Source organism: Ips typographus, linkage group LG7, assembly GCF_016097725.1.
Source record: "Ips typographus isolate SLU linkage group LG7, UJ_Ityp_2.0, whole genome shotgun sequence".
Classification (NCBI taxonomy): Eukaryota; Metazoa; Arthropoda; class Insecta; order Coleoptera; family Curculionidae; genus Ips; species Ips typographus.
Window position 1 is genome coordinate 8,667,811 of NC_138428.1, and position 26,277 is coordinate 8,694,087.

Here is a 26,277-nt window from a genome sequence, read left to right on the forward strand (position 1 = left end):
ACTAATTCAAGCACTTTTATTCGAAATGTGATTTTTTTTTGTGGGTCAAAAGTTTTTAACGAAAGGAAAAAAAATGTGTTTATTATTAATTTATATCATAATATTAAGTTTTTTAAAAGTGATTTTTGTTCAATAATAAATATGAAAATATATATTTTGTTGTAGGTTTTTTTCCACCGGTATCTCATTCCGAAGCTTACCATTTTCATTTCGAATGGGAAAAAGCACAATCAGAAATATTGTCATAGGAGTTACGGAATGTTTATGGGAGGTCCTTTGTGCAAAACATATGCCAATTCCTTCACAGGAAAACTTTAAGAAAATTGCTGCTGATTTCTATAAAATTTGGAATTTTCCTAATTGTGTAGGAGCCCTTGATGGGAAACATATCCGTTTGCGATGTCCCAACAATTCTGGTTCAATGTTTTTTGACTACAAGGGATATTTTTCCATCGTACTTCAAGCTCTAGTAGACGCAAACTATAGATTTATCAATATTGATGTCGGAGGATATGGTAAACAGAGTGACGGTGGTACATTTAAAGCATCTCTATTATATGAAAAGCTCTCGCAAGGTAAACTTAATTTGCCAAACAATACTCCACTTCCTGGTTCAAATGTAATAATGCCATATGTTATGATAGCAGACGAAGCTTACCCATTGATGACAAACTTGCTTAAACCTTATAGCAAGCAAGACTTAAATGCTGAAAGAGAAACGTTTAATAAACGTCTGTCTCGTGCTCGACGCACTGTAGAATGCGCTTTTGGCATATTAAGATCTAAATGGCAAGATTTAGATAAACCCATACTTACAGATGTGAAAGTAGCAGACAAAATTGTTAAAGCAATATGGATTCTGCACAATACAATAATAGACATGGAAGGAATAGAACACAATCTGCAGGATTTTCAAGTTGGAAATCAGAATGAAATTGCACCTAATCGACGAAACGCTGGAGGAAGGTTAAACGATGAAGCAAAATTTGTACGAGAAAGTTTTGAAACCTACTTTATACAGCAAACTTAAATACCATAATGTTAATAAAAGTCATAAACACAGCTGAGCTATCCTAATATTTTGTCACTTACCTGATACACCGCATTCACTTGCTATTTCCTTCCATAACTTGTTTAAAATTATGCAGTTGTGGTGATTTTTATTCTTCTTGTTCTAAATAGACTCCCGAACGAACACAAGACCGATTAATTTCTCCTTATCCATTGTTGCGCATACGCATGCGCCTTGGTCCAAGACCTAAAAAATACTAAGCTCGGTTCTTTGGTGCCAAGCCTTGGCTTCGACCTATGCGCGGAGCGCGGGTCGGCGCTCCGTTATGACCATACACATTTAAAACTATGCGTTTATTATTTTTTGTGAACGATGCTAGGGTACGATGCTATGGTCAGAGCGATGGTCGGCGCTCCGTTATGTCCGCCCACTTAGGTTGCATACCCCCTTATGGGTGACTTGCCTAATCCCCGGGTCTCTCCAAATCTTCCTTTTATGCATTCAGGAGTGGACCATTCCTTGTAAAGAACCGCAAAGGCCGCGGAAGTAAAACATACAAGGCTTATCTTTGTTTGTTTATATGGTTAGTACAAAAGCGATTCATATGGAACTGGTCACAAGTTTAAGTTAGGAATCTTTCTTAGAAACATTACAAAGATTTATTGCGCGAAGGGGGAAGCCGTCAGACATTTACAGTGACAATGGCAGTAATTTTGTGGGTGCAGCTGGCGAATTAAACCAATTTCTAAAGTCACAGTCAAGCACTTTAACGGAAAAAGTCGGAAACATCTATCGTATTAACTGGCATTTTATCCCTGCATATTCACCCCACCAAGGTGGTTTATGGGAAGCTGGAATCAAATCTGCTAAGCATCACTTAAAAAGAGTTCTTTCGAATGCATTGTTAACTTATGAGAATTTTTTCATCATTTTAACTCAGATAGAGAGCATTCTTAACTCAAGACCTTTGACTCCACTTTCTTCAGATCCCAATGATTTGACTGCACTGTCACCAGCTAATTTCTTAATTGGTAGGTCACTGTTATCAATTCCTTATCGTAATGTTGTTGATGTTCCTAGTAATAGATTAACGTATTTCGAACAATTAGAAAAGCTTAAGCAACATTTCTGGACTAGATGGTCCAAAGAATACGTTAATAAATTACAAGTCCGCACGAAATGGAAAACTCAATGTGATAACATAAAAGTAGGATCTCTAGTGCTTGTTAAAGACGACAATACACCTTCGTACCTCTGGAAAATCGGTCGCGTAGTGGACGTCCATAAAGGTGCCGTTAACGTTGTTCGGGTAGTGTCGATTAAGTGTTCAACTAGTGTCAAAAAACGAGCTGTGTCTAAGGTTTGCGCTTTACCGATAAATTAGTATAAAGACCATTAGCATGTGCAAGTTTCAATGGTACAAAGTTACATTTACAAACGGTATTTCGGATGTACAAACAATTTATGACAACAGGCTGTGTCGTCAATTCTCACGTAAAGCGAAAAAGAAGCAGTTTTGTCAAAGAATAGCTATTTAACAAGAAGAAACAGTTGAAAAGAGAAAGCGAATTAGAGAGAGATAGACTTTGCCTACCAAGTTAAGAGACAATCGACTGATATCGGCTTTGATCGTTAATTATCAGGAGTTTCATTGGTTGGTCATTCAGGTTGTTATCAAGAACGTTGCCATATCTCAGACCTCATCAAATATTTACTTTAAAACTTCAGTTTGAAGTTAATAATAGTTAATAAGAATTGATATCTTCCAATGATTAAGAGACGAACTTATAACACTGACTCAAAAAAAGTAAATAATGATTATAAGAAATTAGTTTATATTTGATCCTGAAAATTGGATGCAATTTTTATTTCATAATGAAATAAGATAAGAGACTACCGGCAACATGTTGCCTACCCAAGGCAAACCGAGGTCAGCCAAAAACATCACCCCAACATTGTTACGGTAAGTTTTAACCTTGCCCGTAACTTGTTTGTCCGCGATTCAGAGTTAACATCAGCTGAATCGTTTTTAACATCTGTATACTTCCATGGTCGTGACAGTTGGTTGTCATTCTTGTCGTGCCGGTCGGTCTATGTCAATAGTGTCGATAGAGTTCAGGAAAAATGATGCATCGCCAACTTGAAAAGTTTGTTCGCTGATATTCTAGAATTGTGCAAGTCTATAAAAGGCCAATTTGTCATCTGGCCAGTTCTTTTTCACGCTGACTATCGAGCGAGATCCACGAATTTGGTGTTCGATTTTGTGACACGCGTGGGTGTAAGGTTTTTTTCCGCCATTTTGGTAAGTTGCCTTAATTTGCTAGAAGGAACCCAGGTTTTAATGTTGGTTTTATTTAAGGGTGGCCGTATTCCAGTGGTTGGAAGCGGGCCGTTTTGCTTTTTCGTCTTTTTTTGGAAATAAAAAGGTAATTTTCTTGACATGTGTTAACCTGGGTATTTAAGGTTAGATTTATTTGAAGAGCCTCTCCTGGTTGTGGTCAAAGCCTGTCTCCTGGAGTCAGCAGAGCAGGGTAATTTGTTGGAAACAAGCAGGGAGTGGTAGTTGGTTGATTTGCCGTGGACGGAACCACGCGGTAGCTACGGAGAGCTAAGAGTTCGTGGATTGGTGGATTGGAAAGGGAAAAAGATTCAGGCACCATTTTGTTTTCCTGCGGGATAACTGGCCAGTGGATAGCCACGTGCTAAACCACCCAGAGTGTGGTGACTGTTTTGGAGGGAGCATTTTGCCTGGTTAGTGGGTTATAGTTTTATTGTGACTCACAAAGCAACTGGAACTGAACTTGATAGCATTTAGAGTAATAGTTACTGTTTGACTTTTAAGGTATTGACCTTGGCTTGGTTAACCCTTGTAGTAACCACTAGAAGTGGACCTTTATTCTGGCTTATTGCCACTTAACAGATTAATCGAGTCAAAGTCAGTTAGCTTATTGTTTTTGGGTGCTGTTTGCTGCTCTTGATTTCTGACTAGGTAGTCTACAACAACGACATTGGCCTGGAGGATCGTGCTGTAGCGCTGCATCCCGATTCGTCCCCGGCTCCAGTAAATCTGGCACTAAGAGCGGTATGTTTTATGTTGCAACAGCCCTAGAACTGTGTTCGAGTAATTTCCTGATTGAATTTTAAGCCTTCAGCCTTAACTGTTTTTATTCTTTGTAATTTGTAAATTTGGAAATATAGATTGTACATTTCACCTAGTTCAGTGTATGTTTTCGACTACCTTAAAACCCAAAAGTGTTGCTTAGCAGGGCTATCTCATGCTCAATTATCCACGCCCGAGATAAGTTTTAATTTTATTAACAAGTAAGTAAGTTGAAAGATTGTAACAAGTTCAATGTTGTTTGTATCAAGAAGAGCTAAATCATTGGTTATATTGTTGACAACATCATTAAAATTAAGAAATACCGGCTTAAAAATTTTTGCAGCCAGAAACATTATTATTGTTTGGACATCTTCAAATGCTTTATCAATTTCCAAAAAATGTTTTTGAAATATCAAATTTATTTTATTCATTTCATATAAAATGGGCTTTAAGAAGACCAAATATAGGTAATTTTGAGAATCCTGTAACATGCTATTTAAAGTCCTAGCCGTGTAAGATTTTTCTTTGTCTACAACTAATGCAAAGTAGGCTTTTATTATTCATTAGCTCTAAAATGATGCTAATGACATTATATCTGCACAGCCACCTAGTTCTAGTTCTACTTTATTTTAAAAATGTGTGATATACATATCGCTCAAACTTCAAAATATTTTAACTGAAATTTCTTCGAAAGAAATCAAGCGGTTTCTTTCAATTTTCCAGCAATTTAGTTACTTAAACAACACCAGATATCATTGATGCAAGACTAGTATATAATTACTTACATTTTTCCAACAATGTGTTATCCAACAAATGTTTTTATGTGAGAATAAAAACAGATAAAGTTAACTGTTTTTATTCATATAATTCCAATATATTAACATTCACTGAAAAGTGAAAATCCTTGCAGTTTACTTTATGTTTAACACACTATCATTAGGTGCTTCAGTAAACTGCATTGCTGATCCTCAAGCTAATATGTCATGAGTATATGTAGCCTTATCTAAAAGCATGTTAAGTAATAATAGGAATATTGTTGCGAAGCGAACTTTTCATTAATAGTTAGGATTTCTTTAGTTATTTGTTGTTACCCCTGTATGTTACGTTGCTTTGTTTACGTTCTACATTCTTTTGTCTGTGTTCTAGAAAATCCTGGCTCCGTTGCTTATATAGAGAGAGATTTATGTTATTTTAAATTAATAATTTAAAAAGCGTTTTTGAAACTTGCAGAAAGTACAATTTGAAATTAAATCCCAAGAAATGCAATTTTTTTAGAAAAGAGGTCACTTTTCTAGGTCATAAAATAACAGACAAAGGTATTTTGCCCGATGAAACTAAGTCCGATATTATAAACAAATATCCGACGCCGCGAGCTGCTGATGAGGTAAAAAGGTTCGTTGCCTTTTGCAACTATTATCGAAGGTTTATACCAAATTTTGCAACTATCACATTACCTTTAAATTCGCTAACTAAGAAAAATGCTGAGTTTGTATGGTCAAGCGAATGCGAAAGTTCATTTAACCGTTTAAAGCAAGCACTAATTAGTCCTCGCATTTTGCAATATCCGGATTTCTCAAAACAGTTTATTTTAGTTACTGACGCATCCCAACTTGCTTGTGGTGCAGTTCTTTCACAAAATTTTAATGGTCAGGAACTACCTATAGCTTATGCATCTCGTATGTTTACAAAAGGCGAGTCTCACAAACCAACTATTCTTAAAGAACTCACAGCTATTCACTGGGCAATAAAGTACTTTCGTTGTTATTTATATGGACAAAAATTTTTAGTAAAAACAGACCATAGACCTCTTGTTTACTTATTCTCTATGAAAGACCCGTCGTCCAAACTAACCAGAATACGATTGGATTTAGAAGACTTTGACTTTGATATAGAATATATAAAAGGAACAGATAATGTAGGCGCAGACGCCTTATCTCGAATAAATATTTCGGATTTGCAGGAAATCAGAAACACGGCTCAAATATTAGCAATTACCAGATCAATGACTAAGACAAACCAAAATTTTAATGAACAGACTACTACTGGGGATAAACAATTATCACGTACTGAAGAACCTCAGATTTATGAAGCCCTTAATAATTATAATGTATTGAAATTTCCTTCCTTAAGATTTGAAATTGATAAAGAATGCATTCACATTATTATTAATTATCGCAAAAAAAGCGCTCGTTGTTGGCTTTCAATTACTAATGGCAATTTTTCATTACCGAAACTATTGTCTAAGCTGAATAACATGGCTGGTGATAGTAAGCTTACACATTTGCGATTGAATTTAGATGACAAGATTTTCACACGGTGCACCGTAAATGAATTAAAGGAAGTAGGGCATAAAATACTTTCAAAAGTTAAAATTGTTTTATGTAAAGAAAGAAAATTAATCAAAGACAATGACGAGAAACTTAACTTAATCAAACAATTTCATGATGATCCTATGTTAGGTGGACATTGTGGCCAGAAAAGATTATTGAAAAAATTAAGGTCATTTTATCTCTGGAAAAATATGTCACGTGACATCGCTAAATATGTTAGGCAGTGTCATAAGTGTCAGGTAAATAAAGCCGCCGTTAAACACATAGAACCTTTAACTTTGACTCCAACTCCTCAAAAAGCTTTTGACATTGTCTGTATAGATACAATAAGACCACTTCAAAAATCAAATCACAATAACTGTTATGCAGTGACGCTTCAATGTGAACTAACTAAATACATCGTAATACTTCCAATACCCAATAAAGAAGCTTCCACAGTAGCACGAGCTATCTTTGAAAAATGTATCTTAGTATATGGACCTATAAAAGAAGTAAGAACTGATTTAGGAACAGAATACAAGAATAAAATTTTTGAAAGTTTAGCAAAAATGTTAAATACGCCGCATAAAACTAGCACTGCGTATCACAGTCAGTCCATAGGTGGATGCGAGAGAAACCATAGAGTTCTTAATGAATTTATGCGAATGTACATTGATCAAGCTCATACAGATTGGGATATATGGACAAATTACTACACTTTTTGTTATAATACGACTCCTAGTACTTATCATAACTACACACCTTTCGAGCTAGTATTTGGTAAAAGAGCAGACCTACCTGAAATATTTAATGGTTCTCGTGTAGATCCTTTATACAATTTAGAATCGTATGATCAAGAATTTCGATTTCGGTTGCAGTTAGCGCAAAATAAAGCTCGAGACTTTCTTGAAAAAACCAAACAAAAGCGTAAGTTGTATTATGATCAGCAAACTAGTCGACTACAAATAAGCCCGGGAGATTTTGTGCTTATAACCAACGAAGATCGTCAAAAACTAGATTCTTGGTTTGATGGTCCGTTTGAAGTCATATTAATTGAAGGTCCAAATTGCATTGTTAAAGACAATAACAACAAGCAGATTAAGGTTCATAAAAAGAGAATTAAGAAATATAATGTCTCTTGATAATTGTTTAGTTCTAAGTTAGATAAACAGGCCTGTCTGTAAATATTGTAACTATTATAAATATCGAAAGTACACAGTGTAAATACCCTAAATACTGTACGTACATTTAATTTATAGGTATATTATACTATTCTTAGCATTCATCGTGCCGGTAGTGTTCAACGTGCGAAGTGTTCAGTTATTAGTGTTCCTACTGTTTTTTTATTGTGGGCAGAATCTTAATGGGTCGTTGGTATTATTGTTGGTTTTTACTGTTTAAAACACATGAATTATACGCAAATTGGGATAGAAATATATTTAGGTTAGGTTAAGTTAAAGTACCACTGACTATACTTTATGTTATTGCTATAGTCGGAAAAGTAGTAGGTACAGAGAACATTTTATCGTAAAAGTAACTATATTTTGAGAGTGTATAGCTTTAAGTACTAAAGATTGCAAATTTGTAATTAAATTAACTTAAAACAGTTTTAATTAACTTGGCATCAGTAACCTTTTTTTTTTTTAGTAAAGTGCCCTTTGCAAGTGGCCATAGCAAAGGTCATTCTCTAGGAAAAGGAGGTGTAACATAGTTAGTTGAAGTTGTAACAGTTTATTGACATGCATAGCTAAGTATTATTATTAATCGTATTGCATCAATCGGTTCGCTATTATAAGTATTTTATGTATACACAGCAACCTATATTATATTGTATGAGTAGGCATAATAGAGTACGATAAATATAAGCGATTTATTCAGCAAATATATATTGAATACAGGGAACTTGCCGGAGTATCATTTACTACCTTTACAAATGCTTTAAGAAAATCAATGCCCAAAATCAACTCATGTTTTAAAGAAGGAATAACTAAAATTTTCAAAAGTCTGGTAACATTACTTAAAGTTATAGGAGCCCAAAAATAACCTGACACACTCTGTAAGTTTCCGTCAGCAGTAGTGACGTGAAATGACGAATCTTCGGTCAAACATAAGTCTACGTCCTTAAGTATCTGCAGACCATCAAAACCCAAAATAGAGATAGAACTACCACTATCAATCAAAGCCAAAAACGAACAATCAGAAATTCTAACATTTAAATATGGACGATCATCAAACGATTTTTTAGCAAAAACAGGGTTAACGGAAATTTCCGTGGACAAAGACCGTCTTCAGTAACTTGACTATCACCAACAATAGGAACTTTTTCAGACATAAAAAATTTCACTTGGTCCAACCATTTATGCCAATCCAAAAGATCAGTCACTACGGACTGTCTTTTTTGTTCTCTTTCTTTTGAGAATTTTTTGTCGACCTGACAGAAGGATTGTTGGTCTTCCTGCCAGGTCTTGTGACGTTTTTTGAACAATTAGGACAGTTGGACTTCGTAAAATTTTCTTTACCACAACTGTAGCAATACAAACTCCTTTCGGCAGTACATTCAGTGTTTATATGACCGCGTTTCCTACAATTCCAACAAACCACACTGGAGGAAACAGAACTAATATTTCCAGAAAAGCCTGGCCTACTAAGATCAGGTTCCATTAAATTACCTCTATGTGTAGTTGGTCGGTACTGATTTGAAACATAGAGACTGTTCTCTATTCGTTTACACAAAGAAGTCAAGTCACTAACAGCGGTTATGTCATGCAATGCCAAAGTCCTAACATAATCCGGCATTAAATTTTCTCTGATAATGTCTACAACTTCTTTTTCAGAAGGAGCCTCAGTTAATCGATTAAAAAGACCCTCCATAGAACTAATAAATAAACAAACTGGTTCTTTAGGGTTTTGTTTCCTAGCTTTGATTTCTTCTAATAAGTTTATATCATAGTGGTCACGCAAAAAGGTCTCTTTTAATTTACCCACTAAATCATCCCAATCAATAAAACGCCCCTTTTTATGATGATTATACCACCAAGTCCAAGCTTGTGAATCAAAAAGGTCTCCAGCAGAAGCAAAAACCTCATCTGTTGAACAGCCACGAGACATTCTAAAGGTTTCTACCTTTTCAAGAAATGTGAATGAACCCTCGCCAGTAAACTTTGGCAGTCCCCATTTATGTACAGGCACTAACTTGCTAACAACCTGACTAACTGCATTAGCATTAAAACTGACAGAACCCAAATTTGGGTCGAGAGGAGTCGAAGCAGCTGGAAAAACTTTAGCATCGAGATCACCTTCCAAAGTTAATATTTCAACATATAAATCATTCTTCCTTTGAGTTTCCTCATCAGAAGTATGATTCATACGATTAAGTCGGCCTGAGATATGCCAGAGCCGCGTTGAAATGTTTTTGTATGAAGGATCACTGGATGTACCGGTAAAACCTACTATTTTAACCTTAATTGATGCAATAGATCACACCAGCTCTTTTTCATCAAAATCAAATTCAAATGGGTTCGACATTTGACAAATACTACGATTGGCATTTTATTGAGCCAACAGTCCCCTCAAAATTTTACGTCTCTGATCAACAGTACCCGATGGCTTAATAGATCTGATGGAAGTTTCATAATCCAGCTCATGGGCTTGCAAGGCATTAATTTGGAGAGCCATTATTAAAATTTCTAGTTTAACCCCAAAAACTAAATAAACACAAGTGATATATAAATTTTACAGCTAAGGTGCAACAAAAACAACTGACTTGGACAACAATCAAAAACTTGATCACTACCTGTGATCCAAGTTACTCAAAACTGATCAAATAAATCAGTCAATCAATAATTAAACACTTAATCAAATTAAGGAAAATTAAAACTGTCCAAATCAGTACAAATAAAATCTCTACCAAAAGAGAAAATTAATTCGCACTTTTAACTGCAAAACCGAACCACAATGTTATAGGCAAAACTACAAAAAAACTTAAGATAACGGGGCAAACCTGAAACTTCGGTCTAAAAATAGATTGGCACGGTCACAAGCAAAGCAAAAGGTAAAAATGCAACGATAGTACGATAAACGAGCAATTCCAAACTTGACACTCTTTAATTTAAGAATAAATATCTTAAACTATCAACACGTCTGGCACCGTGAAAAAATTAAGTAAATATTGTAGCCATGCAAAAATACACATGCAGTTACATTCCCACGATAATGTTAATTCTGCTTAGCTAGTTAAGTTCCCATGCTATTCGCCTATTTTATATTCCCATGCAAGCTCAGCAAATGCAAATGTATTAAATATAGGTTAAGCATGATTGTAGTTAGTTCTTTAGTACCATCCTTTGTATTCGCTTCTTGGCAAAATAAATTTTTTTAAAAACCTAAATTTCATTTTTGAAATTCTAACTGGCGCAGTCGGTAGGATTTGCCAACGGTTCTGTGCATCGCGCATCTATACCGGTTTGTGTTAACAATTCGTGGCAAATTCTTGTCCAAAAACGCGAAACTTCAAGGTGGTTCTGAAAACTCACTCCTAGACCAGGGAAAAGGAACCAGAATCGTCCTACATCCTTTTGGTGCGAGCAGCGAGGAACAAGAATCGTCCCCAGCTCATAAGTAGACCAGGGAGAAGACACAAATCGCGACTCCTATTGGAACCTAAGCTAAGAAACTCATCTACATGAAGACATCGAAGATAATCTTCCTATTGCTGTAAGTTACTGATTTATTGTGTATATATATTATCTAGTGACAAGTTGGAAGTTTTCAATTTTCTTTGAACTTAACTTTTAACGTATTTTTCTTAAGCACTTTTCTTTCGTTTATCAAACATGGCACAACCAAATTATGCTTTGATTCGTTATCAAGCCGATAACATTCCACAATTTGATGGAAATCCAAAATTAATTAATCGTTTTATTTCATCTTGTGAAAACTTTTTAAACGCACATAGAGATAGGAATAACGCAAATGCTGCGATAAATGTTGCTTTATTTGATACCGTCTTAAGTAAGCTCATAGGCCGAGCAGCTGATTTAATTGCTTCGCGTATAGAACTTAATTCTTGGGAACTAATTCGTAATGCAATAATCAGCACATTTTCCGACCAAAGATCTGTTGATTGCGTAATACAAGATATTATCACCATGAAACCGGATAAAAATGAAAATCCTCAACAGTTTGGTTTAAGATTGCAAGATATAAGAAGTCTTTTGTTTTCAAAAATAAATTCTTCTAATGAGGCAAGAGAAATTAAACTTCTGAAAATTGCTGAATACGGTAATTTAGTTACAAAAACATTCATAAGTGGACTAAATTATCACATGCAGTTAGTAGTACGATTAAAAAATCCACAATCTCTTGAAGAAGCCATTTCTCATGCAATCGAAGAAGGAAACTTTCTTTATTTTAAGAACAGACAAAATACTTCTTCTAAAATTCAAGCTAGTTCACAAAACACCTTAACACCTCAAAACAAACACTTTCGTCCCACACAGAACAATTATACAACACAACCTACACAAAGAAATTTTGTTCCTTTCCAGCAAAATGTAAGTTATACACCAATGATGCCGCAGTATTTTAATACTCACAGAAACGATTTTCCACAAAGAAATAATTTACAGTTTGCAGGATTTGGTCAATTCAGACCTAGATCAGGGCAAAGTAGAATGATTAATAACACTAATCAAAATTTTCAAAGATCTCCGACAAATCAGTTAAGATCAAATGTTTTTAAGTCACAAAATCGTCAACTCCCTAGAGATGAACCAATGGACGTCTCTTCTGGTAATACCATCATAAACAGGGCTATGAATCAACAAAATCAAAATCGCAATTTTACGAGTCAGGAACTGTATAATCAATCGGTTACAAGTCTAAAAGATCAAACCGAAGAAAATTTTGAACCTTATGTTGAAAATTCATATCCTGAAGAGGAAAACGCTTATATTCCAATTAACAATCAATTTGATGACGTAAATCACTCGAATGATGATTTTTGCTGTGAAAATTATCAATTTGAACAACCAGGAAATTTTGATGAGTCAAATTTTCAGATTTCTCATTCAAGCAATCCCCCAATATAGTAGTTAACGTGAACAATTATGTTAATACTGATTTACCAACAATATTCTTACCCGAAATTAATTCTTACTTTCTAATCGACACTGGAAGTGGAAAAAGTTTTATAAAGCCTGAATTAGCCTATGAAATGTATCCACATTCAATCTCAAATGAACCTTTTGCTGTTCGATCAGCTCACGCTAAGTCAATTCACAACGAAGTTGCTGAAATTCCAATTTTTCCATCTTTCAATTCCCCAGGAAATCATAAGTTTTATCTCTTTGACTTTTCACCGGAATACGATGGTCTTTTAGGAATTGATTTCTTAAAAAATACTGAAGCAAACGTAGACTTGAAAAATCTTCTACTAGAGACACCAAATGCTGTCATACCTTTGCGAATTAAAAACCAATCAATAAATATAAATAATTTTGACTTTGCTGAATTTATCATACCACCAAGAACTTGTCAAAAAGTTGAAATACCTGTAAAACAATGTAATGGCATTGGTATTCTAAATTATCAAAATTTCGGAAACGGAGAAATGCCAAATGCGTTAGTGTCAATTAACAATTTTCATGCATTAACAACTATTGTTAATCCTTGTGACAATCCAATAAAAATTCAAATTTTTGAACCTTTCGATGTAGAAGCCATTAATGAAACTGAAATAAATTTTTTCGAAAAAATGGAAACTGACACAGAAATTGACAAACACTTGGACAATGCTCAAAAACAAAATTTAAAAAATTTGAGACTCTCACACTGTAACAAAGAGGAATACAAAGCTATTAGAAATCTTTGTTATGAATTTAGAGACATTTTCTATTGTGAAGGAACACCATTAACATTCACGAATCAAATCAAACACAAAATTAATTTGACTGACGAAACTCCACTTTTTACAAAAACTTATCGTTATCCCGCCGTACATAAGCAGGAAGTCCATTCTCAAATAACTAAAATGTTAAATGATGGAATAATACAACATTCAAATTCCCCATGGACTAGCCCCATTTGGGTAGTACCAAAGAAAATGGACGCATCAGGTAAAAGAAAATGGCGCATAGTCATCGATTACAGGAAATTAAACGAGAAAACTATTGATGACAAATTTCCATTGCCAAATATCTCTGACATACTTGACAAGTTAGGAAAAGCACAATACTTTTCGACACTCGATTTAGCCAATGGTTTTCACCAAATCGAACTACACCCACCTGACATCCCTAAGACAGCCTTTTCAACAGACACGGGACACTACGAATTTAAACGTATGCCCTTTGGCTTGAAAAATGCTCCATCTACGTTTCAAAGAGTCATGAATAATGTACTTAGAGGTCTACAAAATGAAACTTGCTTGGTTTATCTTGATGATATAATCATCTTTAGCGTTTCTTTACAAGAACATATAGAACGACTAAGAGAAGTTTTCACACGTTTACGCCAATCAAATTTTAAAGTCCAACTAGATAAGTCCGAATTTTTACATAAAGAAGTCGCATATCTAGGACACAAAATTACTAACAACGGAGTTAAACCTAATCCAGACAAAGTCGACGCTGTAAGAAACTTTCCAATACCTAAGACACAAAAAGAAATAAAATCTTTTCTAGGTTTGGCTGGCTATTATAGACGTTTTATTAAAGATTTTGCGAAGATCAGCAAACCATTAACCGCATGTTTAAAGAAAGGTTGTAAAGTAATTCATTCTGATCCTTTCATTAAATCATTTGAACATCTCAAAAATTTACTTATAAATGCTCCAATATTAAAATATCCAGATTTTTCGCAACCCTTCGTTCTCACAACGGACGCTTCTAATGTTGCATTGGGCGCAGTTCTATCTCAAGGAAACCCACCTAATGATTTACCAGTAGCATTCGCCTCTAGAACTCTTAACGAAACTGAACAAAAATATTCAACCATAGAAAAAGAACTTTTGGGAATTGTCTGGGCTTGTAAGTATTTTCGCCCCTACCTTTACGGACAAAAATTCAAGATATATACGGATCATAGACCACTCGTATGGCTATTCAACTTGAAGGAACCTAATTCAAAATTAGTAAGATGGCGACTTCGATTAGAAGAATACGATTACGAGATAATCCATAAAAAAGGAAGTCTAAATAGTAATGCAGACGCACTTTCTAGAATTACGATTCCAAACAATGCAATTGAAACCGAATCGTTAATAAATAGCCCAGGAAATATTGATAATGATATCAATGATTTTCTAAACAGCGCTTTTGATCCAAATTTAATAACAAATGAATTAGTATCTGAGACAATTGAAAATATCGAAAATAAAGTGCAACCTAAAGTTAATGTTATTTCCGATATTCAATTAAATCCCCCTACGGAAAGTTCTAATCTAAGTGAAACAACACATAGTGTCAATGACATCGATAATTTCACTAATATGACTGTACTAGATGAAATAATAAATAATAAGTTACATCAAATAATTGTAAAACAATCTCCATACGACACTTATAAAAAAATCGAAACGGAAAATTTTGATGGAAATCGTATTATTAACGCAACATTACCAACAAATTTGGAAATTATCAAAAATTTCTTAAAAGAATATCTAGTTGCTAAAAATACTTATATCTATTTTCATTCCAAAAATCTTCGTGTTTACTTTCAAAGATGCATGAGTAACTATTTTAGAAATTTGAAACTTATTGAATGTTCCAAATTAGTCAATAATGTTCAGCCTGACGAAAGGGAACTCATGATTAAATATCGACATGAAAGTAAAACAAATCATAGAGGAATTGAGGAGACATTAAAGTTTTTAAAAGCAAACTATTATTGGAAGTCATTAAAAACCGATGTTACCAATTACATCAATAACTGTCCAATATGTCAACGCGCAAAGTATGATAGGAAACCTCCAAATCAACCTTTGATATTAACCCAAACTCCAAAGAAACCTTTTGAAATAATTCACATTGATACTTTTCTAATTGGAAAACAAAAATTTCTCACAATCATTGACAAATTTTCCAAACTTGCACAAGCGTTACCTTATGATGGAAATGCAGTATCATGTGCGGACAAATTAATCCAATTTTTTCAATTCTTTGGAATCCCTCAACAAATTATATCAGATAACGGATCTGAATTTCAGAATGAAGTGGTGAAAGGACTACTAGAAGCTCACAACATCCAAATCCATTTTACAACCCCTTATCATCATGAGTCAAATTCTCCAATTGAAAGATTGCATTCGACTTTAATTGAGCACATTCGAATCTTAAAGGAAACTGATCCCAACTCTGACGTAACAAAGTTAATGCCATACGCTGTAATTGCTTACAACAGCACAATCCACAGCAAAACACAGTTCACACCATTTGAACTTGTCCTAGGTCATACTGACTCTAGAGATCCCATGAACTTAATACCATCCCACGTTTATACGGATTATATTAATAACCATAAAAATAATACGCAAATCTTGTACGAAACTGTCGCTGAAAAATCAAGACAAGTAAAAGAGAAAGTAATTGATAAAATTAATGAAAAACGATCTAATCGAGATTTAAATATAGGTTGCCAAATTTATAAAAAATCAAACACTAGATCAAGTAAAATTAAAAATAAATTTTTGGGTCCATTCATTCTTAAAGAAATTCTTCCAAATAATAAAATAAGAATTGAAAATCCAAAAACAAAGAAACAGGAAACAATTCACATAAATGAAACAAAAATTAAAAATATTGTTTCAGATGGAGTTGGACCTTCGGGACAAATGTAAAAATTCACGATCTAAACAATCAACCCGGAATATTACCATTCAAACTGGGAACCGCAAAGATAATAAATGACAACTGGTCTTTTGTACAAACTATCAATTTAGAACCGATAATAAACCAGTTTCAATCAATTAAGACCAAAAGTAACACTTTGACAAAACATTTAAGAGCAAATGACACACTTGACAAAGAATACACCAATTCACTAACATCCATACACACACTAGAAACACGAATTGAAGAACAAATAAGTCAAATTTTGCCCATGTATAACATGAAAAGAAGTAAACGAGGCCTGTTAAATCCTCTTGGATCATTTATAAAATGTATCACTGGAAACATGGACCAAACTGATGCGGAAAATATCGATCAGAAAATAAGACTTCTGCAAGATAACCAAAACCGATTAAAATCAGACGCAATTAATCAAATTACGTTAATGGAATCGACCATTGATAAATTTCAAGGCTTAATATCTAATATTACGCATAATGAAATAATTTTAAGATCACGAATAATACAAATCGAGCAAAGCATTAAAGAAGCAAAACTTCTCGGTGACAATCTGAGATACTACTTTACGACTTTTACATTAATCAATCAAATATCATCAATTTATCAATCAATTTATGATATTCTTAATAAAGTAGAAATTGCAATAACTTTTGCTAAACTAAATATAATGCATAATTCGATGGTGGATCCTAAAGCGTTCTTAAAAGAGGTTCAGTCAATCGAAAATCTTGTAACTGACAAAAAATTACCAGTTTCCGCCAATATAGAAAATATTCTATTAATCGAGAAACTAGTAAAGATTAAAGGCTATCAAAAGAATACCAATTTGACTTTTATAATTGAGCTTCCACTTGTTGAACTGGATGTATACCAATACTTCAGCGTGCATCCTGTTCCTGTGCCTAATGGTCAAGAATTCATTGTCAACATTCCACATAAACCGTATTTAGCTCTCAACGACCAGAGATACGTTTACTTGGAAGAGAAATGCGAAGAAATGATTGACAACAATTACTTGTGTCAGAACACCCATATGAATGCATTAGATAACTTTCCACCTTGTGAAGTTCAACTAATCAGCCACAGCCAGAATGTTACTTCCTGTCATCCATTCCAGTTGAAGTTATCAACGCCTCAGGTTACCAAAGTTATCGATGGAAAATGGATCGTAACCATACCAAAACGACTTGTTAGTACCGCTGACTGTAATCATGACAAAACAACAATTCCATTATTTGGATCTTATTTAATCGAAGTACCTATCGATTGTAAATTACAAATACAATCGATTATATTGGAAAGTCACAAACCTAGCCAGTTAACATTCAATCAAGTTACACTGCCAAAACTTGAACTGTCTTTGATTACCAATAATCAATCAATGTACGAGCCACCGTCACTGGATCTTGACATAATCAATCTCAAAACTACCAATGAGTTAAAGGAAAATCTTCAACTTCAGAAGAAAACGCTTCAAGAAGCTACAACCAGTGTTTATGTGAATCGGGTTAGTTTGTGGACAATCGCGTTATATGTAGTTTTCGCGAGCCTAATAGTGTACTTCATTTACAAAAAAGTTGTAAAAAAGTGTAAAAAAGTGCCGGAAAATGTAAATCCCGAAAATGACATTTTTTGAAAAAGTGAAACCACATTTTTATGTTATGTGCTTTCATCTTAGAGGGGAGGAGTTACATTCCCACGATAATGTTAATTCTGCTTAGCTAGTTAAGTTCCCATGCTATTCGCCTATTTTATATTCCCATGCAAGCTCAGCAAATGCAAATGTATTAAATATAGGTTAAGCATGATTGTAGTTAGTTCTTTAGTACCATCCTTTGTATTCGCTTCTTGGCAAAATAAATTTTTTTAAAAACCTAAATTTCATTTTTGAAATTCTAACTATGCACAAACAAGGCAGTCCGATAACCCACAATCCAAGCGCGTTCAATCCACTAAAAATCAAAAAAAAGGCCCTTCACGTTAGTCGCCAATTTGTTATGATGTAACCTCACGTTAATGAGATTTCAACATTTTTAATTAGATAGCTCAAGGTCGTGGATTAATTGCATGAGTTCATAAGTATCTGTAAATGAACACACTTGGATATTCTGCAGGAAATCAAACGAACCGTTAGTTGTATATGTACACGTGTATATTACAAATTAAAAAACAGAACTACAATAATTACAACTTACAGAATCTTTACAAAATTTACAAAAGTTGCCACAAAAGAAAAAGGTTGAAAACAAAAAAAAGAAAGTTAAATTTGAAACAAAGGAAAAAAAACAGGAAAAGTTTTCCCAGTGCCAAGCCGTCTCTAACTGCCCTTACCAGTTCTTAAGACGATGTTTGGGTCCTGGAACCTCCAGTATCCTCTTCCCAGTAGTCAGTAGTGGCCACCGCTGATTTCCAGGTAGGAAATGGGGTCCAGAGACTGGTGACAGGTACCTAAGGCAAAAAACAGCAGAACACCAGGGAAAACAAACAAACAGCTTCAACACTTGTTCCGGCAACCAAAAAGGTGACCAGAGGTGATGACCAGTGTTGAAGTTGTTTAGAGCAAACTAATATAAACTATATATATATAAGCCGGTTTAGAACGTCTTTCGACGTTGTCCGACATCTAATTTCCAGCCTCTTCGGTCTTCACAATCTGCAGGTGTTAGATTTCTCTCACTCATGCATTTATGCATGGTTTTCTGCCACTCCTGTTTTGGCCTTCCTCGTTTTCTCCTGCCTGTTGGCTGCCAATGAAGTACTCTTTTAGGCCATCGGGTATTTGACATTCTTTCCACGTGTCCGTACCACGTAAGTTGCTTGTTTTCGATATCCTGTGTTATTGCGTCTTCTATTCCCATCCGTTGTTTTATGATGTCGTTTCTTATTCTTTCTCTTCGTGAAATGCGCATCGATCTCCTAATTGCATCCATTTCAACTGCCTCAACTCTTTTCTTGTGTCTATCTGAAATTCTCCAGGTTTCTGATCCATATAGGAGGGTGCTTTTTACCATTGCCTCATAGATATTAAATTTCCGCTTCTTGGTTATTTCTTTGCTCCATAGGATTCCATTCAGAGCTCCGATTACTTTTTTGGCTTTGACTATTCGCTTTCCGATTTCTTTTACATCTGTTCCTGTGTTGTCGAATGTAATGCCTAGATATTCATATTCCTGACACTGAAGGATTTCTTGGCCATTGTCCAGTTCCAAATTTCCGTTCTGAGTCCCACACATAGATACTTTGTCTTGGCTATGTTGACTGTTAAGCCCCATTCTCTGTATTCCTCTATTAGCTTTCGCATCATGTACTGCACATCCTCTTTATCATTGGCTACTATGACTTGGTCGTCTGCGAACTGTAGGGTAAACAAGCAACTATCATCAATTTCTATTCCCATTCCCTGGACCTTTCTTTTCCAGTTTTTTAGTGCCATCGCTATGTATATTTTAAGAAGAGTGGGAGAGACACAGCATCCTTGACGCAATCCTTTATTCACCATAAGCTCTTCAGTGACACATTTGCCTACCCTAATTCATGATTTTGATTCCCTATATAGTTCTTTAAGGGCTGTTACGTAGGTGTGATTAATGTTTATTATATAAACACGTTGTCTGTACATGATCTTCCTGCTCTGAAACCGCATTGTTCTTCCTCTTCTTTTCCTTTATAATCCTCTTCAATGAGATCACGTAAAATTCTACCATATAGTCTGCTCAATGTGCCTGTAACCGAGATGCCCCGCTAGTTATTGCAGTCCAGTTTATTTCCTTTTTTGTGAATGGAGGAGATGAGAGCCATTTTCCATTCCTTAGGGACGGGAATGTCCGTTCAAGCATTTATTAATAATAACTGTTAAATTTCTAAAGAGCTTTCGAGTTCCATATTTTAACATTTCGGAATATATTCCTTCTGGACCGCTAGATTTACCTGGTTTAAGGTTCAGAACAGCTTTTCTCACTGTTTCCTCAGATACCTCAACTTCCTCTCCTTGTACATTGAAGTGTCTTGGAGACTCAGTTAGATATTCTTGTCTAGATTCCTGAAGTAGGTCTTTCTAGTGTTTTAACCATTCTTTGGGTTTAATCATTTGAATGTTCGCCCCGTCTTTTCCTGGGTTCTTGACAGTTGATATAAATTTCCATACTTCTGAACTTTCTTCCTCCTATATAGCTGTTAATTTCTTCACACTTCCTATCCCAAGACTCGTTTTTTGCTCTGTTAATTTGCACTCTTAGTTGCCTTTTAATATATTTGTACCCTTCAACGTCTTCTTCATTTTTTGTAGTTAGCCATTTCAGATATTTTTGTTTTTTTTCTTGAACCATTGTCTCTATCTCCCCATTCCACCAATGTTTCTTGTTGGTGCTGTTCTTCTTTATTCCTATTGACTCTTGTGTGGCTTCTGTCAGAGACCCTATAATGTTCTCATAGACTTCGCCAAACGTGTGTTCTTCAGGACTGAGGAGTTTACTGTCGAGTCGTCTCTGATAAAGAAATACTGTGCTCTCATCCTTAAGACTGTCAAAGTTGTATTTTGGTGTGTCAATTGTCTCCATGGTTGCCGTACTATTACTTTGATCTTCTTGATGGTTTCTAGTTTTTCGAAAATGTAGCCTTATCTTGGCTTTTACTAAATAGTGATCTGATCCGCAGGTGCTTCCTCTTAGGACTCTCACATCGTTAATTTGCAAATTTGTTTTTTGTTGGCTGATGATGTAGTCAATAATTGATTTAAGGTTTCGAGTACTCTGTATCCATGTATAGCGATGGATATTTTTATGCTTAAAGAAACCATTATTGATTCTTAGATTGTGAGTCTCGCAAAGGTGAATGAGTCTTTGGCCGTTATCGTTGATTGTTTCCTCTCCATAAGGCCCCACAGTTTGATTGTTAAGTTGTTTTCCCGTTCTTCCATTGAAGTCACCCAGCATCACAATTTCTCTATTTTGCCCGATGTCTGTAAGTATTTCATCTAATTTTTCGTAGAATTCCTGCTCAATATCGGCTCTTTCATCATCTGATGGTGAATAGGCTGCGATGATGGTTATGTTATGACCCTGTAGTTTTAGGTTAAGTATTAGAATGTTTTCATCAACTGCTTCCCAGTTACCTATTTTATTCCTCCAGTCTTTCCTTATTAGTATTGATACTCCTCTCGCTGCTCTCTTTTCTTTTGATACTCCGGTAAATATATGGACAAAGTCTCCGACAAATCCGGTGTCTTTTCCTTTTTTCTTGGTTTCAGTCAAGGCTACTAAGTCGATTTTCCTTTCCTTAGTTTCTGCGGCAATAATGTCAATCTTTTGTCTAACACCCTGTACATTCCATGTGGCAAAATTCATCGTCCATTTTCTTTGCTTAGTTCGTCGTCCAAGTGATCCATCCGATGCTCCGAGACTTTGTTTAGGTTTTTTGGTATGTTTATGTTTTTCCAAGTATTAGAGAACCAGTCTAATGCCTTAACCCCCAACTTGGAGGACCAGGTCAGTTTTTGTTTCACGGTGGGTATTTTATTTCCCCACTACCCTCTGAATCTGCTGGCTTGCAGACCCAGTGAGCTTCCCCTAATTCCAATAGGGACGCGCCCAATGGAGGTAACTGACAAATCCCCACACGGGGGGGTTTTATAAACTAAAAAATAAAAATAAAATAAAATTAAATAAAACTAAATCAAGTGAGGAATTGTGGTGGTTCGACTCTGACCTTCTGAAACTCTGTGGTCGGTGATCGGCTTTTCCAACACGTGGGTTGGTCTGGAAAACTCTGGACAAAGCAGTCCCGGTCAGGCTGATTCAATCCCCGATTGAAATGTTCTTTGGTCGGGAAAACCCTCAGATCTCCGGTCAAAAAACCCTTGGATCTCCGGTCGGAAAGCCCTTGAAATTCCGGTCGGAAAGTCTTTGAATCCCCGGTTGAAAAAGTCTCCGGTTGGAAAGTGTTTGGATCTCCGGTTGGAAAAGTCTTGAATCTCTGGTTGGAAAAGTCTCTGAATCTCCGGTTGGACCGAACACAATGCTGTGTTGGAAAATTGGGCCGATACAAAATAATTCAAAAGAACTAACAATAAAACCAATTTACCTGTAATTCGGCCAGATGATCACGGATTAAAAATTTAAAATCACACACGCGCCACACCGCTCAGAAAAAAAAAGTCAGATGTCGGCAGTTCGGGTGCTGTAGTGGTAAAGAGACCGATATCACAAAGTGGGGTGATTAAATAGGCCACATGGCACCTGACACAAAGAAACACGACTACAAACCGACGCTTCCCCGACAAAAATCGAAATTAATCACGTGACTACGGCACCTGATAAAATGTGCACAAAGTGCAATTGGAGGATTTAAGCGATCGGAATCGGTCTACTAGTGTAACTAGGCCCACGGACATTAAAAACACAAACCAAACTAGTTACGGACGAAAACTCTATTTCGTACGTAACAATCTTGTGATGACAGCTAAATATATCCTCAACATCTTGTTCAGATGCAGAGTCATCCCTGAGGAAGATCCTGAGGTCTGAGTACTCATCCGGTGTACCTGACCTTGGACCACTTGGCTTTGAAGCTACAGTAGAGTAGGAGCTTGCACCGCTTATGGAAGAATGAGGACGATTGGTTTGGATTGGTGATCTAGCACACAATCTACCAGACCTGGACAGAGGGCGTACGGCCGAATACTTCCGTCGTGAAACGATGATCGATCGGAATCTCAATCTTCGGATTTCTCCCTCCAAGAAGTGGAGTCTTTCTCCCAAGCTTCGTGCCGAATCGCGCCGATGACGGTCTGAAGAACGAGATTTCTCTCGTGAGCGTTTCTTTTTATCCTTTCCCATCGCGATGGTGTAGTTTGTGACCTACAAACGATTGAAATTTTAGCATGATGCAAAAGTATAAAAATTCAGGCGTCGGTCGATAAACGGAAAAATCCGGACCGGTCGGTAATATAGGTTCATGGAAAGAGAGATTTTTGCTCTTCTCTTTTAAAATGTGTGGTTAAAGTGTACGCAATGATGGTACTACATAGTATACAGGGTAATTCAAATTCGACCCTCACCATTGGGATTTCGGAAACTAGAAGAGATACGAGAAAGTTTAAATTGGGCCAAAGTTGCGCAATTTAAAACTCAACCAAATGCAGTTTTAAAGGATTTGATTTTCCGAGTACTGAAAATTTGAGTTTTTGTTTTTATTTACTTCTAACCTTATTTGAAGAGATATCCCTAAACTAAAAGCATCTTTTCATTGCCACTTTTCCCTCCGATGATTGATTCAAACTTGCCACAGACGTTTCGTATTTTGGCAGTTATCATCAACATTCTTTTTTCTTATGGGCGCCATATTGGATTTTTAGCCCACCAAATAGTACGTTTTATTCTGATTTTAGTGATGTATAATAACTTATGATTTGCTTCATAAAAGACAAAATAATTCAATAAAAACTAGATTTACTTTAGTTGGCTTTGAGTTAATGAGACGTTTTATGAAATGTCATTATTTGACAGTACTTGTCAAACACGGTAATTCGGACGATTATTAGAGCAAGTCAAGCAGAGTTAAAAATTTATCTGGAAAACAGGGTGCGGAATAACACACAGTCTTCTCCACTATAAATCTATTAACCCACCAGTTAATGGGGCGCTCGACTAGTTTCGGGCATAGACATGCCCATCATCAGGAGCTAAAAGAATTAAAACGCTCTAACAAAGGTGAACTCAAAAATGTGGACAATGGCGAAGGACATACCTTAAAAGCTGCTTAACACATTAGACGCTGTCTTTCTATACAGGGATAGACAGCGAGACCCATTAGTAGCAAAGAGTTAACTTATCATTAATGGAAGGCAACTAAACTGTAAAATGGTTGAAAAAGAATTTGGAATATAAAATTAAAGTATAAAAAAGTGTTTTATATTCCAAATTCTTTTTCAACCATTTTACAGTTTAGTTGCCTTCCATTAATGATAAGTTAACTCTTTGCTACTAATGGGTCTCGCTGTCTATCCCTGTATAGAAAGACAGCGTCTAATGTGTTAAGCAGCTTTTAAGGTATGTCCTTCGCCATTGTCCACATTTTTGAGTTCACCTTTGTTAGAGCGTTTTAATTCTTTTAGCTCCTGATGATGGGCATGTCTATGCCCGAAACTAGTCGAGCGCCCCATTAACTGGTGGGTTAATAGATTTATAGTGGAGAAGACTGTGTGTTATTCCGCACCCTGTTTTCCAGATAAATTTTTAACTCTGCTTGACTTGCTCTAATAATCGTCCGAATTACCGTGTTTGACAAGTACTGTCAAATAATGACATTTCATAAAACGTCTCATTAACTCAAAGCCAACTAAAGTAAATCTAGTTTTTATTGAATTATTTTGTCTTTTATGAAGCAAATCATAAGTTATTATACATCACTAAAATCAGAATAAAACGTACTATTTGGTGGGCTAAAAATCCAATATGGCGCCCATAAGAAAAAAGAGTGTTGATGATAACTGCCAAAAAACGAAACGTCTGTGGCAAATTTGAATCAATCATCGGAGGGAAAAGTGGCAATGAAAAGATGCTTTTAGTTTTGGTATATCTCTTCAAATAAGGTTAGAAATAAATAAAAACAAAAAATCAAATGTTCAGTTTTTTTCGGATACCTTCGGAAGCACTCAGAAAATCAAGTTTTTTAAAACGGCATTTGGTTGACCTTTAAATTGCACAACTTTGCCCCAATTTAAACTTTCTCGTATCTCTTATGGTTTCTGAGATTCCAATGGTGAGGGTCGAATTTGAGTTACCCTGTATAAGTAAGTAAGTGATCTCGAGAACGAGGTGCCGTAATATCATGATAAATCTATGATCTACTGTTAAAACAATGCACCGTAGCTGAAACTTAATGTGTGCTAAATCCGAATTTGGCGTTAGAAAGCTCGAAAAATCAGTTCTAGTGAGTTAAAAAGTAGGATTAATCAAGCTGAATACGCATTTAACACAGGAATGACTTATTTATAGCTCCAGTTTTCATCACACTATATCCCTCCTCCCGCCACATCCCCGTCGGGAAACGGGGTAAAAATTAAATAACAAACTTATCTTAGTGTTAATTTAACATAGGTGTACCTAAACACCACTGAAACCGGGGTATTCAAACAAATAAGCTAGCTAAAAAAACTTTGACTTAAATTATTACTTATCATTAAATCTAAAACTTACTTTTCTACCGTTTGTTTAAGAATCTTTTATTGTCTCCATCCTAGCATACGTATGATTATGCAAAATATTATTATCTGACAACAAAAATGCTGGTTTTAATCGGTTCAGTGCAATGTTGACATTTTGATTTTTTATATTCAAATTATAGTTATTTGTATACCTAGGTCGTGAAATGTATGGAACGTGTGAAGGCCGTCTTACGGCCGAGGACAACAATCTTGAGGACGAAAAAATTATTTCACGGCCGAGGAGTACACAAAATTTTTTGTTCAAACGATATTTATTTAGAACTTCTTAATTTTTGATAAATAAAATGAGAAGGGTCTAGCAATCACGGTGACGTTTATTGTGGTGTTTGCTGGTTATGCACTGTTGATGTGACGTTAAATAATAAACTGACTCTTGTCAGAAATATTTTCCATTTTTTCATATACGCGAAAGTTAAATTTGGAGATGAAGATTGCTGCACTGATGTGGATGGGTGTACTGCTGTAATTGGTGCACACACTGGTCACATAGAGAAATCGTAACCAGCTTCCACAAGCGTAGATGATGACATAGTGATTGTTAATTTACTTTTTCCCTGTATTTTTTTTTTGGCCGTTGCTATTGACACCGGCCGTAAAAGTGCATTTCACGGCCGCTAAACAGTACGTGAAGTGAGTAATTCACGTCCGTTTGAACAAAAAATATTTTTCATTACGTTTGATTATTTTAAAAGGACCCTCGTAAGGAGTCTGTAAAAACTTTTTGACGGCATCCCAGCAAACAAATACGTGTGTGCACTTATTAAAGTATCTAGAAAACGGCTTAA

At 35.5% G+C, this 26,277-nt stretch overlaps 1 protein-coding gene across 1 annotated transcript; it reads right to left on the reverse strand.

The window, feature by feature from the left end:
• Nucleotides 1-20,348: 20,348 nt before the first annotated feature.
• Nucleotides 20,349-21,611, reverse strand: LOC145731497 (protein CFDP2-like). The gene has a single exon (XM_081983305.1). It carries the CDS (start codon nucleotides 21,609-21,611, stop codon nucleotides 20,349-20,351), a length of 1,263 nt encoding a protein of 420 aa, XP_081839431.1.
• Between the last annotated feature and the right edge of the window lie 4,666 nt (nucleotides 21,612-26,277).